Genomic DNA, 19,665 nt, shown 5'->3' with positions numbered 1-19,665 from the left:
TTTTTCTTTTGTGCTAATTGTCTAGCTCTTTAGTTTTGAAACTAGATCTGTATTCTAGATTCATCAGTAGTGATCTTCCCTCAGAGTTCTCTTTCATATCATACCAGGCTATGGGTTCCTTTGAAAATAGTTGTTAAATACTAAGTTGCTCTTTGTTAAATACGTATGTTTTCTTCCAATTGATTAAAGCAGAAGCATGTTTAAAAGAATGAGGCTTCCTATCCTCTGGTGGTAGATTGTTCATCTTCCTTTGACGAGTCAGAATTTGGATCTAAATGGTAGGACTTAATAGACAAACTTCTTTGTTAATAGATCATTATCCTTCTTACATTATCCCTCTTACTGTTACTGGGACTTGTACACTTTTGGTAATATTTTGCTTGACTTTAAAAATCAGTCTTTTCCTAGAGATAATTCTATGGTGACAAAGTAATAATAATGCCACCCTTTCAGACAATTACCTCAAAGGACCCGAAGACAATGAAAAGAGGCATGCGTGGTAGGTGTGAATAGACTGCCACAAATTATCATTGCAAATTCGCTTGTGAGAAGTAGGGCAAGAGATGTTCATGACTAGAAAAGAAGGTGATTGATCATATACTGTGAAGATAACAGATAAATAGTCCAAATCCTATACTGGTTATACAGAAAATTTGAAGAGACCCAAGAGAAGGCCTTTAGTGTGTTAGGTAGATTCTTTGTGGAGAACTTATGGAAAGATACTTTTTCATGGCTCCAGCAGTGTAGAGACAGACACACATACACACACACACACCACACCCCTGTACATATGTATCTATATATTTCTATACATATATATATTATTTTCACATACATATATAGATGCATATATGTGTATATACATATCTTGTCATTGTTTAATAACTCAGTTTAAGAAAGCACTTTTAAAAAAATCAACTCATAAATTAGCCGGACAATTCAGAACAACCATGATTTCTTCAATCAGTAAGAAGTATTTTATTGAGTATCAATTTTGTGCCTAACATTATGTGAAATATAAGACATGATCCTTCCCTTTAAGGAGCTTGGAGTGGGGGATATGGTCTTAACATACATGGAAAAATTAGAGAACAAATGCTAAAGGGTGTATTATTCATGACAAGTGTAATAGGACTTCATATAGGGGTCCTACAAGAGAGTAGACAGGACATTTTTGGGGAGGGGAACCAGCATGGTCAAAGAGAGGCAGTAATGAGCATGGAATGTGTAGAGCAGAGGTGTCAAGCAAACATGTGGCTCACAACACTGCTGAGCGCAACCTGAATCAGATTAAAGTGTAATTCCTGTCTGATGTTAATGTATTTATAAAAAATACATACATACATATACACACACACACACACATATAAAAGTGTAGTTTTCTAAGTTAGTGTGTGGCTCATAAGATCCTTATATACAGTTTAAGGGCTCCTGTTTCTCTTTGAGTTTGACTTCACAGTTGTAGAGGACAGTGGATAGACCTAGCTGGCTGAAACAGGTTGAGAAATGAAATTTGCAGTGGAAACATCTTAAAAGTAAAGCACAAGATTTTGAACTTGATGTGATTGCTGGGGCAACTAGGTGACACAGTGGATAAAGTTCCAGTTTTGGAGTCAGGAGGACCTGAGTTCAAATCCAGCCTCAGACACTTGACACTTACTAGCTGTGTGACCTTGGGCAAGTCACTTAACCCCGATTGCCTCACCAAAAAAAAAAAAAAAAAGGACTTGATGTGGTTGGGAGTTGGTGAGTTCTTTTAGGTATGCAAGTAGTGGTGGTGGGGTGATATAGTAAAAAAAAAATACTTTTATAGGAAATAATTTTGGTAGTGTTATGCATGAGAGAGGGGAGAGACTGGAGTTAGGGAGACTAATTATAAGCCTTGTATTAACTCATTGAGTCTTAGGATTTATAGCTGGAAGGGGCAATTCAGCCCCTTTATTTTATGGATGATGAAAGTAGAAAAATATGTGACTTGTGCATTGTTACATAAATAATGAGATTTCAATGTAGGCCATTTTGACTCTTAATCCAGTGCTCTCTTACTGTACCATGATGCTTTGAGCATCTGGATTAGAGTGTTTGGCATTGGGAATGCAAAAGAAATTATCAAAGAGACATTTCAAAGGAAAAAAAAAACCTATGACATCCAGAGCTTGAGTCTTGGTGGAATAATTCCTAACTGGAACACTATTGTCTGTAGGTACAAATTGCTCAAGAAATATGGGAAGTATGGTCTTAAGTGAACAGGTACATGTCTAATACAGATGCTGAGAGACCCAAAAATTTAAAAAAAGTAAGCTTATGGGTAAATATAAAAGAAAAATTGTCATTATTACAGTTTTATTGTAAATTAAGATGTTACATATAAAACTTTTTTTACAAGGCATCATATTGCTCAAATCATGCCCTAGTCACAGTGAAGAATTTCGTTATAATTAGGTTGCTGTTGGGAAAGGAAAACTATTGTAACAGGCAGTCTAAGATGCTTTAAGCAAAATGATATTTAAAAGTTTTATTTTTTATTAAAACAGTTTTATTTTACTATTGCTGATTCTAATTAGCAAGGAGAAGCTGGTTGGAAATCTATAGTTAAGACCATTTTAGTGATGAATTTAGATCCTAAGGCACAGATGATGGGTGTGTATAAGTATGCATGCATGTACGTATGAATGAGTCTGTTGTAACCATTATGTAAGTGAAAGCATTTGTGATAAAAGTGACAGTGGAGCTAAGGAAGTTGGCTTAGTAAAGAGTTCATGAGATTGAGAACTTAAAGAAAATTCATGATGTGGCTAAAGTAATGCAATTCTTTTTTCCCATGGTATTAGATTTATAATCACAGCTTTTTAAGGCCAAAATTAGAAAAAATAAGTGTCAAATAGGTGACATTTGTTTTTAGCAATTTCATGGCATCAGAATGCTTTACGCACATTATCTCCTTTTATCCCTACAGTAAACCTTATGAAGTACTTAGTAGTCTATTATTATTTTCATTTTACAGAATGAGGACATTGAAGCTTAGAAAAGTTTTTGTGACTTGCCCAAGGTCTACACTGCTAGTAAGTAGCGGATCCAATTCTCAAGCCACAGTCTTCTGACTCCAAATCCATTAATCTTCTGTTCCTTGGTGCTTTTAGAAATGGTCAGAGATGAATGTTATTTTGAAAGAGGTAGCCAAAAATAAATTATACCAAAGAAAAAGGAAGTTTGGGCTGTGTCATATAATGGTCAACTTAGCAACAGTACTCAAGCTGTTTTCTATAAAATAAAGGAAAAAGGAGTTTTGAGTAAACAGAGTTGAAGGTTTAAAAAAAAGTACTTAGATTTAAGGCTCGTTATTTATAATAAACTGTTGTTGGGCATTGAAATGAAAAATTCTCTAGCTGCCTTTCAGATTTATGTTAACATGTAAAAGTGAACAAAGTGTAGTCTAATAAGTCTAATAAATGGATCTGGGAGTTATGATTATAACTTACACCAGTTTTGTTGTTTTTTTTTTCTTACTCTTATTTAAAAGGCTGGTTTTGGTTATGGATTGCCCATATCTCGGCTTTATGCACAGTACTTTCAAGGTGACCTGAAATTGTATTCCTTAGAAGGTTACGGGACAGATGCTGTTATTTACATTAAGGTAATGACTACAGCTCTTTTTATTTACCAGATCAGTCTGTCTTAGTTTGTCTTTGATTTGTCAAAAAGCTTAATTTTAAGTTATAATCCAACTGTACATCAGTGGATGTGCATATATGTATGCCTGTTGTGTATGTGTGCCTGTTGTATATGTGTGTGAGTGTGCCTGTTATGTATGTGTACCTGTTGTGTATGTGTGTGAGTGTAAAAAATGCATCTTAATGGTCTTTGAGAAACACCACAGTGAGATAAGTGGTAAACCTAGCTTATCAAGTTGGTTACCTTTGTTTTCCTACAGTGGCCATGAGGCCACGCTCTTAATCTAGTAGAGAAACCATTCACAATGGCTAAACGTGTCCATTTTAAAGTATCAATGGCTGTGTTGTAAACTGAACTTAATATGAGTTTCTGTTTCTTCTAGGCACTATCGACAGAGTCAGTGGAAAGGCTCCCAGTGTATAATAAAGCTGCGTGGAAACATTATAATGCCAATCATGAGGCAGATGACTGGTGTGTGCCAAGCAGTGAACCAAAAGACATGACCACATTCCGCAGTGCATAGCTGCAATCTAGGCCATCTGAAAAAAAAAAACAACAAACCAAAAATGGGTTTCTAGTATTATATTTGAGAAGGACTTTGGAAAACTGTTACATAAAACATTTCACATCTGATTTTCACACTCACTGACTGGGTAGAATAAATGGAAACTGAATTCTATAGCTTTCTTTCAGACCTCCTAAAGCATTGAACTATACCATTTAATTGTAAGAAGAAAGAAAATTCTAGCTACTGTGTACATTTACTTTTAACTACTACAAATGTGGCTAACATGTTTTGCTTCCTGTCATTGGACTTCAGGGACTAAGTTTCTGCTGTAGAAATCTCCAGGTTCCTTATGGGACCCGTGAAATTTATCTTATATCTAGTAAAAGCATTTCCCAAATTGTACTGATTAATTGGTTAACTACCTTTTTGTACTCTGGAAAACCTTATTATGCTTTATTTAATTTTACTCAGGAATGAGAGTAAATTAAAATTGTTTTCACATTAATCAATAACTGCCTATTGGTTGCACATATAAAGGCAGAAAATTATTACCCTGTGGATTTAATACCACCTGCTGTTTATAATTTCCTTTTGTAGTTGACTTTAGAGCCACTTATTTTTAGAAGTAAATTTTCTTTTTCTGAACAATCGATATCTAGTTCTCTCTATGTTTAGTCAAGATCCTTTGAAATTCACACTGAATGTTCTTTTTGTTAATTTCAGGAGGAAAATTTTTATTGCTAAATCACTAGCAATCCTTAACAAAATCCTCAAAAGTTTTGAGGGGATAGCTGTTTACTATGTGATTATAGCTTGTGTTGTAGTGATTCTAATTATGGCGTTAAGAAGCAGTGTGACATAATTGATAAAAGGCCAACATTGGAGTCAGGAAAACCTAGGTCTGAGTCTTGCCTTGACACATACCAGCTGTGTTTACCAAAGGTCAGCCACTTAACTTCTCTTTGCCTTAATTCCCTAAGATTGTAAGTTGATTTGTGTTGATGGAGGGAATTTTTAAACTCAAGTTCACCGTAACAATGAAATCACAGATCTAGCTTCCTCCCCAAAAATTGATCCTAATAATGGTAGAATTATCCACACATAACACATGGGCGTAATGATATAGGTCTAGATTAGGTTTCCACAGACATCTAAAAAAGCATAATAAAACCTCTTTCAATTGGTCAGTCTCCCAGCCTCCTCAATTCTGGGAATCTGATTGTAAAGGAGGGACCATTATATAGGTAATTATATGTAAGAAAACACAGCAGAATAGAAAGAATAAGAATTGAATAAATAACAATTGGTAGCAGAGATTAGACTTAAGTATAAAAAGCCATCTTTATCTTGGTAGCATCATTCTATCAGCACAAAACGGTAATTGATTTTTGTGATAAGTTACCAAAAAGAGGTCAGTTCTTCAGTATTGGAGATGTGACTATGAAGTAATAAGACTATTTTGTGAATCTATGTCATTTTGTTTAAGGCAGCGGGAGAAGTATCTCATACATTTTGTTAAAAAGCACTTTTTATTGGAAAATAGTTTCACTTATAAAGAATGGTGTGTTTTCTGATTATGCAGGTTAAATGAGGTATCACTGTCCGTGCTATATAAATGTTGCAATGTGACCTAATTTTGGAAGAATGATCAACTACTAAAAAAACCACAGTGTATTAGTTCACTATGTATTAGTAGATGAAGGGCAAAAGATGCTGTTTATAACTGTCTTCAAACTTTCTAGCAATAATGATGTATAAACTTTTGGAAGTCTTCAAATCAGAACAGGTTTTAAATAAATTATAAAATGGTCATTGTCTTTCTTAAAATTTTTGCAATTGAGGCGTATAAGATTAACATTTCTATTTTTTTTTATCCCATCATATGGGGTGTCCTTTTCCTTCAGACAGCTTAACTTAGACATATACTTTTAGATAGGGTGATTGATGTGGCCTTCTTTCTGATTATTGTGATCATCCACAGAAATGTAAACATATGAAATTTTTTGTTTCCTCCTGGTTCCTTATAGCTTAGCGTATTACCTGATTAGTTAATAGTTATTGATGGCTTTAAGCTGTTTTAAAACATATATTCACCAGGACCTAGTTTATGCAAATATGGTAGAGATAATTTTTTAACTGTAATAATATAGATGTCATTCATTTTCTAAATCAGTACAGCTGAGAAAATTATGAACTGTTTTAGGAAGTCATAGTGAAGTAGGTATTCTGTTTTATGTTTTGGCTATGTTCATACCCACCTGCAGTTTCCTTTTCTTGAATCAGGAAATTTTAAGTGAGATATTCAAATGGAAGTATAAAGTGTAATTTTATGAAACATTTTGTATGTGGAACTAAATTGATACCATGGATTAAGCTTAAAAAAAATCCTTTCAAAATTAAGTTTTTACTACAGAGCTGCTATGTCCTATACAATAAAATCAGTTATTCTTCCCTATCAATGCCTAATGTTCAAGTAAATTTTCATCAGAAAGGGATGAGGTGAAAATAGGAAATTGCTGCTTTATGATTTACATAAATCTTTTTTTTTTTCTTTAGTGGCCAGACATAAATAGTATTGTGGAGAGTAAAAAATGAAATGACTGAGGAAACAAAGGTTCAAGTTTCTAAGTATATTGATTTATTATGCAGTGAATGCCAGTTGTATAACAAATCAGGAACCAATGGTCTTCCTCAGCTTTAGCAGTGAACCCTGAATCTGGTGGGGGGGGGGAGACAGATTTTTATGCATTAAAAACATTAAATGAGACCAATTAGAAGAAAATGGCATAAACCAGGATACAAAATTAGGTAATCTGATTTCTAATTGGAGGAAAGATTAAAGATTTTTCATGTTGGGATGGGGAGAATGAACAGGTGCAATTCCCTGGATTCAGAAAAAGAGGTGTCCACTCACCTGAAGTGACTATTCAATCAAAGGAAAATGGGAACAGTACGTGATTGACCAGTATAGGGCCAGTTCTTAGATAAGACATGGGTTGCTTGAGATGTATGATTGTGAGAAAACTCCTTGTGTCATTCTTTCTGGTCAGCATAACCTAGGTGCTTGAGTCTCAAAGCACCAGGTAAAGGAGATCCAGTTTCCCAGCCCCACAGGGCTAGGTTCAAGCAATGTAATAAGGGTTTTCTCACAGTTCTCATAATTTTGAATAGTTTTCTCACAAATCAGAAATTGGACCAGATTCATAAGTGAAAGGGAATCGAGCTACATCTAGAGTTGAGTCACAATATGGTGTCGGTTCACTCGATTCCCACTATCACTTGCTGTTTTAATTTCCTCGGTGTTCTTGAAATGGAAGATGTTAATGCTCACTTTACCTTATGAGTTGTGAGGAAAGCTCTTTGTAAACCTTGATACACTATAGAAACATGTTACTATTATAGTGATGGTGAGGACAGTAGGTCATTTATTGAGCACCTATTATGTGCTGGGTGCTGATGGGATACAAAAACGTAGGAAATGCAGCTTTTGCATCTCTCCTGACTATATTGAGATTCTGGAGAGTCAAGGATAGTATGGTGTGGCTATTGTCAGGGCCCTAGCCTAGCCCTTCTGAGCAGCAATATCAAAATGGGGGTAATAATAGCATCTGCCTCACAGGGTTGTCATGTGGATCAAATGGAATATTTATAAAGCACTTTGCAAACTGATGTGCTATGTAAATGCTAGCTATAATAATGATAATTGTGCTATTATGATACAATATGTAGTACACTATCATTGTAGTATGTGCTGAAATGTTGGTTGAATTAAGTAGAAGCCGGAGGGCCAGGGATCCAAATGAGGAAGGATGGGGAAAATTGGGGAGCAAGTGGGAGGAACGCTGCAAAGCTTGAGCATGTCCAGAAGAAGTGATTCAGGTGATGGGGAGACTGGAAACTAGTAGGCTAAGGAAGTTCCTTTATGTGTCACCAGGTGAAGTGGCCTAATTCAAGTATCTTCAGGGACTCCCTGGTGCCTCTAGGATAAAATACAAACTTCCCTATTTAGCCTTTAAAGCCCTTCATAATCTGGCTCCATCCTATCTTTCCAGGTTGATTTGACATTACTCTCCCTCATGTATTCTTTATTTTAATCTAATTTGCCTCCTTATTTCACTTACATTTTACTCGTCTCTGCTTTTGCGCAAGTTTTTCCCTATGCCTGCTCTGCTCTCTTCTCTCCTCTCCTCTCCTTTAGGAGACCATGGTTCCTTTCAAGGCTTAAGTTGTCCAACTTCTTTCTAGAGGTTTCTGGTTCTCTCAGTTTTAAGTGCTTGTTTCCAGAGCCCTGAAATTACTTTGGTTTATTTATGTATAAATATACTTATCCATTATGTTTTGCTGCTCGGCACCTCAGAGCATAAGAATAAAGGAGAGAAATTACAGAGGCAAATATCAGCATGATGGAAGAAAAAAATTTCCTAACAATTAGATTTATCAGAAAGAGGCAACTTTGGGAGGTAGTAGGGTCCTCCTTGTATGTCTTCAATGGGAAAATTTGTTGGGGATATTGTATCTGAAGAGGAATTTCTGCCATTTGGATGTAGATCTACAAGTATTCCTTCCAAGAAATTCCTTCCAACTATAAACTTTTGTGGTACTTTTTGAAATTCTTTGTTTACCCTAATGGAAAAAGCAAGGAGGTTTCTTATTTTCATTGTCTATATATTGGTTAAAAGCAAATTATATTTAGTTCCATTATGATTGTTTTAACTTCAGTTTGTAAGCCACTCAGAAAGAATGTCCATTTTGTGTTATTTACTGAAAGGATATAATTTGATATTCCCCAAAAGTAGTTACATTCAGGATAAAATAATAAATAGTTGCAGAAATATAAATGGCCCTGATCTACGTCACAAGTATTGCATCAAAACCAACCTAGGGAGAGAGAAGTTTCTTATGTTTAAACATGTCCAGGGATGAAGATAGCATGGTGTCAAATCTACTCCACCCAGAATCTTGTTATTTAGTTATAGACTGTCTAGGAAGAAGTGCCTTTCTCTTGCTACCACTCCCTGCACCCTTTTTTCCATTTATGTTAACCCTATCCCTCCGACGTTCCTATTCTTTTCTGTCCTGCCCTTCCATTGGGCCTTGTGGAATGCCTATTCTATGATTAACAAACTGCTCTTCATATTAGATCGCCTCCTCTCGTATTCCTTTAGTTTTCTTGCAATCAGGGAAACCTGGCTTCCCCAGAAGATGCTGTGTTCTTGACTACCCTTTCCAGTACTAAATATACCACTTCCCATGTTCCTCCAATGCAATGAGCTGGGAAGAGGAGTTGACTTCTTGTTCCTCAGTGTTCTCTTTTAGATCTTTCCCTACAATTATTTTCCTGGTGAACTTTTTGTAAATGTCTTCCATACTGCAATATGTTTTGCCTTTGGGTATACAATAAGCCAATTTCATCAACTCTTCTTTGTTTTTTAAGGAGTACTTGTGAACTATCCCTCCATTTAGGGCAACTTCTTTTTTCTGTTTTGTTTATAGCAAGAATGTCACGTTCCTTTAGCATTCAGTTCCTTTAACAGTATATCCTCATTGGTGTTTGGACAAGGTGTCACATTTAAAATACTAACAGTCAAATTGAAATTTAGAGATAGTCTAAAGACTTGTGACTCTTAGAACCATCTGCCCCCTTTCTTGCTACTCTGCTGATTTCAGTGAAGAAGAAGAAGAAGAGGCCACTCAGAAAAGAGGGCTATTTTATATTTAGCTTTGTTTCAGGGCTTGCTATGGCCAAAAATTTCAATATTGACCGGCTAGCCTTCTGGTGATGAGCCTCTCACTGCTCTTACTTGGAAAGCATACTTGATCTATTTCTGAGACCGCACTCAAAGCCTTTCCAGAATGGTAGAACTTTCCAGGGTTTGCATTCCACTGGCATAGCCTTGAGGAACCCAAAATTCGCTTTCATGGTACTATAAACATGCAGCCTTGAGAATGAAGCATTTAAAAATTGGCAAATTATAAATTAATTCTCCCAAATCTTGTATTGAGAAGAAGAGACACAGCCCATAAATACAATTCAAATTCAGTGTACAAAAGCCTAGGTGGCATTGTGAAAGAAAATGGTTCAGAGAAAACAAAGTGTTTAACAGAAAGTGACATATTCATTACATTTGAAAAGAGATGCTGGGGTCAGAGACAAGATTGTAGAGTGAGAAGTATTTTTGCCTTCATTCCCAGCAAATCTTTACAACAATCTATAAAATGCTCCGGACTGAATTCTGAATGGGAAAGCCAAGAAAAAGTCACATTGAGTCATTTTTTCCAGACCAGGGAAGCTTAGGTCTGCCAACAGTGGGGCAGGGATTGGGGCAGATGGCAATGGCCATGAGGACAGGGAATATTATAGTGCCCTGGGACAAAAAAGGAGTTGAGAGAGAACACCAGGGTGGAAAAAGAACCCAGAGAACACCTGAACCAGCTCTGGGATCAAGAATATGTCCTTTTGGGGCAGCTAGGGAGCACAGTGGATAGAGCACCAGCCCTGGATTCAGAAAGACCTGAGTTTGATTCTGGCCTCAGACACATAACACTTACTGGCTGTGTGATCCTGGGCAAGTCACTTAACCTCCATTACCCCCCCCAAAAAAAAAGAATAGGTCTTTTTTGGCAGCTTTTTTTTTTTTTTGCCTATTACATACTCTGGGTCACAGACTCCGGGCACAGAAAGTGATCACAAGCAAGCAGGATTCTAGCTAAGTATGGAGCATAAAACAAGTTCCAGAAACTTTGTTGTGTGGCTCCAAATGCAGAAGCAGAGCAGTGACTCCATTTTAGCCTTTAGCCCAACACAAGCCTTCAGCAGAATAATCAGGGCAGAAGACCAAAACCAAAGGGGAACCAGCAGTTCATTTGCTCTGAATCTGTAGAATTTCCCAGCAAGCTAACAGTGACTGAGTTCAATAGCAGTCTACTGAAACAACTCTATGCAAGCCAACAGAACCAACTAGAAGAACTCAGACGAAGAGGGCAGTGAACACACCTCTCCCCAGATCACACCACTTTGGAAGCACGGAAAACATGCAAGTCCATAGACTGAATTGTGAAAATAGCAGAAGAGCATAAGCTCAGGCCCGACATCCTCTCCCCACTTTATCCCCCCACCCCAAGAAGTGAACAGAACCCAACATTATTATCATAAAGCCAAAGTCGAGAAGTAGGCCGGAAGAAATGAGCAAGGATGAAAATTAAAAAAAAGAAACTCCCACAATAAAGAGTTACAATGGTGATAAGGAAGTGCAAGACTCAAACACAGAAGAAGGAAACAACTTGAAAGCATCTACAAACAAAGTCAGGAAAAAATGCAGACTGGACACAAACCCAATAAGAATTCTTGAAGCATAGCACTAAGGAGCTAAGCATGATTTTTTTAAAAAAATAGCTATGGAAGAAAGATATGAAAAGAGAATTAATAATTTGTTAAAAGAGGTACAAAATCTTACTGAAGGAACTCCTTGAAAATTAAAATTGGTCAAATGAAATCTAATGACTCACTGAGACATACAGAAATGAAAAAGTCAAAAGACTAAAAAAAAAGAAGAAAATGTGAAATAGCTCATTGGAAAAACAACTGACCTGGAAAATAGATCTAGGATAGATAGTTTAAGAATTGTTGGAGGGGCAGCTAGGTGAGACGGTGGCTAGAGCACGGGCCCTGCAGTCAGGAGGTCCTGAGTTCAAATCTGGCCTCAGTTGACACTTGACACTTATTAGCTGTGTGACCCTGGGCAAGTCACTTAACCCCAATTGCCCCCCTCCCCCCAAAAAAAAGAACTGTTGGACCATGTGAAAACCATTAAAAAAAAGAAACTCTGGATATCATACTTCAAAAATTATAAAGAAAAACTGCCTAGATATCTAGGATTCAAAGGACACAGAAATGGAAAGAATTCACCAGTCACCTCCTGAAAGAAACCCCCAAATTAAAACTCTGAGGGATATTATAATGAAAATCCAGAGTTCCCAGTTCAAGGAAAAAAATACTGCAAGTAGCCAGAAAAAGAATTCAAGTACATGGAACCATAGTCAAGACTACACAGGATTTAGGAATCACTAGTATAAAGAACCAGAGGGCTTGGAATATGATATCACAGAAAGCAAAGCATCTAGGATTACAACCAAGAATAACCTACCTAGCAAAACAGTATAATCCTATAGGGGAAAAATTGATATTTAATAAAATGGATCATTTTCACATATACCAGATGAAAAGACTAGAGCTGAATAGAAAATTTGACACTCAAACATAGGATTCAAGAGAAAAGTAAAAAGGTAAACATGAATGCTTGCTTCAACAGCACATATACTAAAATTAGAATGGTACAGAGAAGATTAGCATGGCCCCTGTGCAAAGGATGACACACAAATTCATGAAACATTCCATATTTTTTGTGAAGGAATGTGTGGCCTAGCCATACCATATCTCAGACTGTATTCTAAAGTGGTAATCTTCAAAGCTATGTGGTACTGGCTAAGAAATAGAGTGGTGGATCAATGGAATAGACTCAGTAGTAAATTACCATAGTAATCTACTGTTTGATAAGCCCAAAGACCCCAGCATTTGGGACAAGAACTCACTATTTGACAAAAACTGGTGGGAAACTGGAAAACAGTATGGCGGAAACTAGGTACAGACCAACATCTTACACCAAGATAAGATCAAAATGGATACATGATTTATACATAAAGGGTGATGACATAAACAAAGTAGAACAAGGAATAGTTTACCTGTCAGATCTATGGAGAAGGGAAGAATTTATGACCAAACAAGAGATATAGAGCATTACTACAATGTAAAATGGACAATTTTGATTCTATTAAGTTTAAATGGTTTTGCACAAACAAAACCAATGCAACAAAGATCAGAAGGAAAGCAGAAAACTGGGAAACAATTTTATATAGCAAGTGATAAAGGCCTCATTTCTCAAATATGTAGAGAATTGATTCAAATTTGTAAAAATACTGGTCATTTCCTAATTGATAAATGGTCAAAAGATATGAATGGGTAATTTTCAGATGAAGAAATCAAAGCTATCTGTAGTCATATAAAAAATGTTATAAATTACTATTGATTAGAGAAATGCACATTAAAACAACTCATCCCCATACCTATCAGATGGACTAATATGACAGAAAAGGAAAATAACAAATGTTGGAGGGCATGTGGAAAAGTGGGGACACTAATGTGGTGGAATTATGAACTTTTCCAACCTTTCTGGACAGCAATTTGGAGCTATACTCAAAGGGCTATAAAACTATGCGTACCCTTTGATCTAGCAATGCCACTACTAGGTCTGTATCCCAAAGAGATCTTTCAAAAAGGGGAAATGACCTATATGTACAAAAATATATGCATACCCTTTGACCCAGAAATACCACTACTAGTTCTTTATCCCAACAAGATTAAAAAAAGTAGGGGAGGGAGGACCTATTTGTACAAAAATATAGCAGCTCTTTTTGTGGTGGCAAAGAATTGGAAATTGAGGGGATGCCCATCAATTGGGGAATTGCTGAAGAAATTGTGGTATATGATTATAATGGAATATTAATGTGCAATAAGAAATGATGTGCAGGCAGATTTCAGAAAAACCTGAAAAGATCTATGTGAACTGATGCAAAGTAAGTTAAGCAGAACCAGGAGAACAGTACACAATAACAACAATACTGCACAATGATCAACTGTGAATGACTTAGCTATTGTCAGCAATACAATGATCCAAGACAATTTCAAAGTACTCATGATGAAAAATGCTATCCATCTCCAGAGAAAGAAGAGATGGAGTCTGAAGGCAAATCAAAGCATAGTATTTTTCACGTTCTGTATTTTTTGGTGCGATTTTTTTCCTTTGGGTCTGTGTCTTTTTTCACAACATGACTAATGTGGTACTATGTTTTGCTTAATTGAATATGTATAATCTATATCAAGTTGCTTACTGTCTTAGGGAGTGGGGACGTGACAGAGGGAGAGAAAATTTGGAATTCAAAATTTTTAAAAAAAATTAATGTTAAAAATTGTCTTTACATCTAACTGGGAAATATATATACATATATATGTATATTTTAAAAGTAAACATGAGAGAGAAACTATGAAGAAGTTAAAAAAGGTTAAAACTGTTTACATTCTTTTATGGAGATATGATTCATATAACCCCTCAGAACTTTATTATCACTAGGGCAGTTAGAGGGAGTCTACTTAGGGTACCTGAGTGTGTCTATTATGTTGGGATAATCTAAAAAAAAAAAAGAATGCAAGGCTAAGAAAGAGGGATGCGCTGGGAGAGGAAGAATGGGACCAATTATCTTGTACAAATGGTACATATAAGGAGACAGTTCTGGGGTGTAGTAATTAACACTTGAACCTCACTCTTATCTGAACTGGTTCAAGGAGGGAAGAATAAGCATACGCATATTTAGATACAAAAATTCATCTTAGCCAACAGGGAAGTAGGAGGGAAAAGGATCAAGAGAAAGAAGCACAAATGGGAATAAAAAGGATGGCACTTCAGGGAGGCAGTGGTCAGAAGCAATTAAAGTGCAGGGTTAAAAAGAAAGATAAGTATAAGAATAGGATAAGAGGACATACACAGCAATCACAACTCTGGATGTGAATGGGATGAACTCACCCAGAAAATAGAAGCATATAGCAGAATGGATTAGAAACCAGAATCTAATATTTTTAATAAGAAACTATATATACATATACATATATATATATATATATATATATATATATATATATATATATATATATATATATATATGTTTAAATAAGCATTCGAACCCAAAAGATACTCAGAGTTAAAATAAGGGGCTACAGCAGAATTGATTGTACTTCAGCTGAAGTAAAAAAGGTAAAAAAAGCCATATCAGACAAAGAAAACAAAGATAGATATAATTAAAAGAGATAAACAGAAATTACATTTCCCTGAAAGGTACTGCAGGCAATGAATTAATATCATTACTAAACATATATATACCAAATGACATAATATCTGAAGTTAAATTTAGTTACAGGAGGAAATGGTAAAACTCTAATAGTGAAGGACCTCAACTTCACCTCTCTGACTTAGATAAATCTAACCATAAAATAAACAAGAAAGAAGTTAAGCGACTGAATAGAATTTTAGAAAAAAATATGATAGATATTGGGGAATACTGAGTGAGAATAGCAATGAGTATACCTATTTGTCATAAAAGCAGAAATATTAAATGTATCTTTCCCTGACCATACTGTAATAAAAATTATTTTCAATAAAAGGCCTTTGAAGCATAGATTAAAAATTAATTGGAAACTAAATAACTTAATCTTAAAGAATAGGTGGTTCAAAAAAAACCCAATAGAAACAATAATTTCATTAAAGATAATAATGAGACAATATAGAAATATTTGTAGATGCAGTCAAAATAGTACTTAGAGGAAAATTTCTGTCTCTCAATACTCACACCAGTAAAAGAGAAAAACAAAAAAGCAGATCAATGAATTTGGTGTGTAACTATAAAAATTAGAAAACCAAACAAAAAAAACTCCACCAATTAGACACCAAAATGGAAATCCTGGAAAATCAAAGGAGAGTTGAACAAAATTGAAAGTAAAAAGCCATTTAATATATAAAACTAGGAACATGTTTTTAAAAATCCATTGTTTCAATTTTATTAAAAAAGAAAACCAAAATACTGGTATCAAAAGTGAAAAAGATGAATTCACGACCAATGAAAATGAAATAAAAACAACTGTTAAAGGGTATTTTGCTAATTTGCCAATTTATTTATTTATTTGCCAATAAAACTGAAAATCTAAATGAAATGGATGAATATTTACAAAAATGCAAATTTCTCAGATTAATGGAACAGGAAATAGAAAACTTAAATAAGCTTGTCTTAGAACAATCCATAAATGAATTCCCTAAGGAAAAAAAAAAGACTAGTTGTATTAACAAGTGAATTCTACCAAATATTTAAAGAACAATTCCAAGACTACTTAAACTGAATAAAACAATAAGTAAAGGAGTGCTACCAAATTCTTTCTATGACACAAATATGATCTTGATACCTAAATCAGGGAGAGTCAAAACAGAAAAAAAAACCCAACCAAACCAAAACTATAGACCAATTTCCCTGATGAATATTGATGCATAATTTAAAATAACACTCTAGTAAAGAGATTACTGAAATGTCACTAAGATCATACAATATGACCAGGCTGGATTTATTCCAGGAATGCAGGGCTGGTTCAATATTAGGAACACTATAAGCATAATTGACCATATTAACAACAAAAACAACAAAATCATATAATTATTTCAAAAGAGAAAAAACTTTTGACAAAATGCAATGTCCATTCCTTTTCAAAACATTTGAAAGCATAGGAATAAATGGAACTTTCCTTAAAAAGATAAGTAGTAACTATCTAAAACCAAGAGTAAATGTTATCTGTAATGGGAATAAGCTAGAAGCCTTTCAGGATGAAACAAGGATGTCCATTATCAATATCACTAGTCAATATTGTACTAAAAATGCTAGCTATAATAATAAGACAAGAAAAAGAACTCAAGGAGGAAACCAAGACAAAGTTATTTAATTTTTCTATTTCCTGTTACATTAACCTGAGTAATTTGCAGATGATGTAGTTTACTTAAAAACAAAACCAAAAACAAACCAACCCTAAAGTCAACCAAAAAATGAATCAAACAATGAACAACTTCAGCAAAATTGCAGGATATAAAATAAACCCACACAAATCATTAACATTTCTGTATATAACAAAACCTAGCAGGAAGACGCAAAGGTAAATTCCATTTGAAATAATAAAATACTTTAGTGCTGTAAAAAATGATAAAAAGGATGGTATATTGGTAATGGGTTTTATTTTTCTTGCCTTCTCAATGGGTGAGAGATTGGGGGAGGGAGAGAATTTGGAAACTGAAAATAAAATAAGGTTGATTTTTTTTTAAAAAGGAGACTTTTTAAAAAAATTAACTCAATATGGTTAACTGGAACCACATTTCACCTAACAGTATCAGTGGCAAAAGAAGCATCAAATTGCATGGTTTTGCTGATAGAATATGATGGCAGTCTTCATTCCTGCCTTAATTTCATAATACATATAACGGAAAGCCACCAAGAGTCTAGTACTGTGTTTTTTAAAATAAGATGAACTTGATTGGCGCACTCAGCGTGTATGTGTATGTGGTTGTGCGCCCACACGTGTACTCATGCACATGGTATAGGAGTAGCTATTGGCATCCTATTATATATATATGGAAATGTGAATCTTTAGCATATTGGCTAATTTGAACAGGTCCTTGAAAGCTAAAGCTAATTTCAGTGTAGAAAGAAGCCACTTTCTTGTCAGATATCTGAGGCTGCTGCTACATCCCAGGCTCAGATCTCGCTGCTCCCAGGGTCTGGTAAACTTGTGTCCCATTAGCAGCATCACACCTATAGCTACCATCCTCACATCCTTCTTGGTCTTGTGACATCTGGGTGTTGTAAGCACAGTGAGTTACGCAGATGCCGGAAGATTGTGTGGTTGAGCTAAAAGCATACCGAAATCTACATCTATCTGGGATTAGCTGAATAATATATTACTTTTTTAAAGGAAAAAGTTTTAATTTATACAATTACACCTGTGTCATTGTGGAGGAAATTTCAAATGTTTGTTTTTTGTTGTTGTGATGTTCTTCCTAGAGGCCAATCAAGACCTAGAGGTCTAAGAGTTGGAGTGCAGGACTTTCTTCTGGAGCGCCTTCTTACTGGCTTTGGGAGAGTAATGGCCCTTTTCTGCATTCCCCCACTCTACTATGCTGGAATCTTTGACTTTGAACGTGGCAGATAATGGTAATGATTCAAGAGCCAGGAGACAGACATACTTGGAGTCATTCTATTGAATTCTTTCACTGAGGAGTTGAACATTGGCTGAATGGCTGCTGCTCCCCAGAACAGGAAAACAGGAGCCTCAGACAATGAGGACACTGAGACAGAAAAGGGACACTCCAGAGATTGTTATGATCAATTAAGAACGAAAGATCATTTGTTTTGAGACCAATTTGGACCCTCAATGTACTCTCCTGGGGTTACGCACTCTTATCCACCTTCAGATCCTTTCTGTTTTTATTTACTCCACAGAGAACTGGGTTGAAAAATGCTGTATGTAATGATTTCACCCTTCATAAGTTCATGCAAGTCTACTCACGTATCTCTGAAACCATCTCCACCATTTCTTCCATCATATTCATACGCTAAAACTTGTTCAGCCAATCCCCAAATGATGGACACCCTCTCAATTCTTAATTTTTTTTGCCACCATAAAAGAATTGATAATAAATATTTTTGTACACATAGGTCTTTTTACTCTTTTCTTTCTCCTGGGGGCAAAGACCTAATAATGGTATCACTGGGTCAAAGGGTATGCACAATGTAATAACTTTTGGGGTATAGTTCCAAATTCCTTTCCAGAATGGCTGCACCAGATTTACAGCTTCAGAGTACACCCATGCACCCACTTTTACCACAGCCTCTGCAGGGTTTGTTATTTGCCTTTCTTGTCAACTTTACCAGTTTGATGGGTGTGAGGTAGAATTCTAGAGGTGTTTTAATTTTACATTTCTCTAATTATTAATGATTTAGAGTATTTTTATATATGACTATTGAAAACTGAAAACTGCCTTTTCATATCCTTTGACCATTTATTAATTGGGAAATGGCTCTTATTCTAATAAATTTCTAATAATTACTAAATTTCTAATAATTATTTCTAATAAATTTGAATCATTAAACTATATATCTTAGAAGACCTTTATAAAAGAAAATGGCTGGGGCAGCTAGGTGGCACAGTGGATAGAGCACCAGCCCTGGATTCAGGAGGACCTGAGTTCAAATTCAGCCTCAGACATATAGCATTTACTGGCTGTGTGACCCTGGGCAAGTCACTTAACCCCCATTGCCCAAACAAATGAAAAAAGGAAATTGATGCAAAGATCTTCCCCCCTTCCCCGCATTTCTCAGCTTCTATTACAATTTTAGCTACATTGGGGGTTTTTTTGGTGTGTGTGTGTGTGTGTACATTCATAGTTAATTTTGTATTTCCCTTCATCCTATTCTCTTATGATGTTCCTTTGCTTTGTTTCCCGTCCCCTCTTTATAAAGAAAAGGTCAGTGAGAACAGAGTATGCTCAGCACCAGTGCTCCGAGTTTGGTACAGTCTCTCACCCAGAGCCCAATTACAGGGTCTTATTCTTTATTTCATTTCTTTTACCCCCCCTTCCCCCAAGATCTCAAGATCCACCCTTTTTTCTGCTCCCTCTTCCTTTTCTCTTTCCCTCTGGTCTCTCTGTTGAGCGAAAAGTATTTTTGCACACAACTCTGTGTGTGTGTGTGTGTGTGTGTGTGTGTGTGCACGCACACGCATGTGTGTGTATGTGCATGTATTCCTACTTTCTTTGACCTCTTCAAATGCAAGTGAAGTTCAAGTATTG

The 19,665-nt window shown here is 35.6% G+C and overlaps 1 protein-coding gene and 1 non-coding gene across 3 annotated transcripts in view; both read left to right on the top strand.

The window, feature by feature from the left end:
• The window catches only part of PDK1 (pyruvate dehydrogenase kinase 1), a 30,276-nt gene extending 24,284 nt beyond the window's left edge, over positions 1-5,992 (top strand). For both annotated transcript variants that reach the window (XM_020990972.1, XM_020990973.2), the window contains exons 10-11: positions 3,521-3,634; positions 4,055-5,992. In XM_020990972.1, coding sequence (XP_020846631.1) covers positions 3,521-3,634; positions 4,055-4,195 — 255 coding nt within the window. In that variant the 3' untranslated portion in view covers positions 4,196-5,992. The remainder of the gene's footprint in view (positions 1-3,520; positions 3,635-4,054) is intronic.
• A 6,481-nt stretch (positions 5,993-12,473) lies between these two features.
• LOC144454590 (U6 spliceosomal RNA) lies at positions 12,474-12,581 on the top strand. The gene has a single exon (XR_013483111.1). It is a non-coding gene; the product is annotated as a U6 spliceosomal RNA (small nuclear RNA).
• Positions 12,582-19,665: the final 7,084 nt, after the last annotated feature.

This window comes from Phascolarctos cinereus, unplaced genomic scaffold (assembly GCF_003287225.1).
Source record: "Phascolarctos cinereus isolate Bilbo 61053 unplaced genomic scaffold, phaCin_HiC Scaffold_726;HRSCAF=1367, whole genome shotgun sequence".
In the NCBI taxonomy this organism is placed as follows: domain Eukaryota; kingdom Metazoa; phylum Chordata; class Mammalia; order Diprotodontia; family Phascolarctidae; genus Phascolarctos; species Phascolarctos cinereus.
This window is presented reverse-complemented; position numbering and strand designations above follow the sequence as displayed.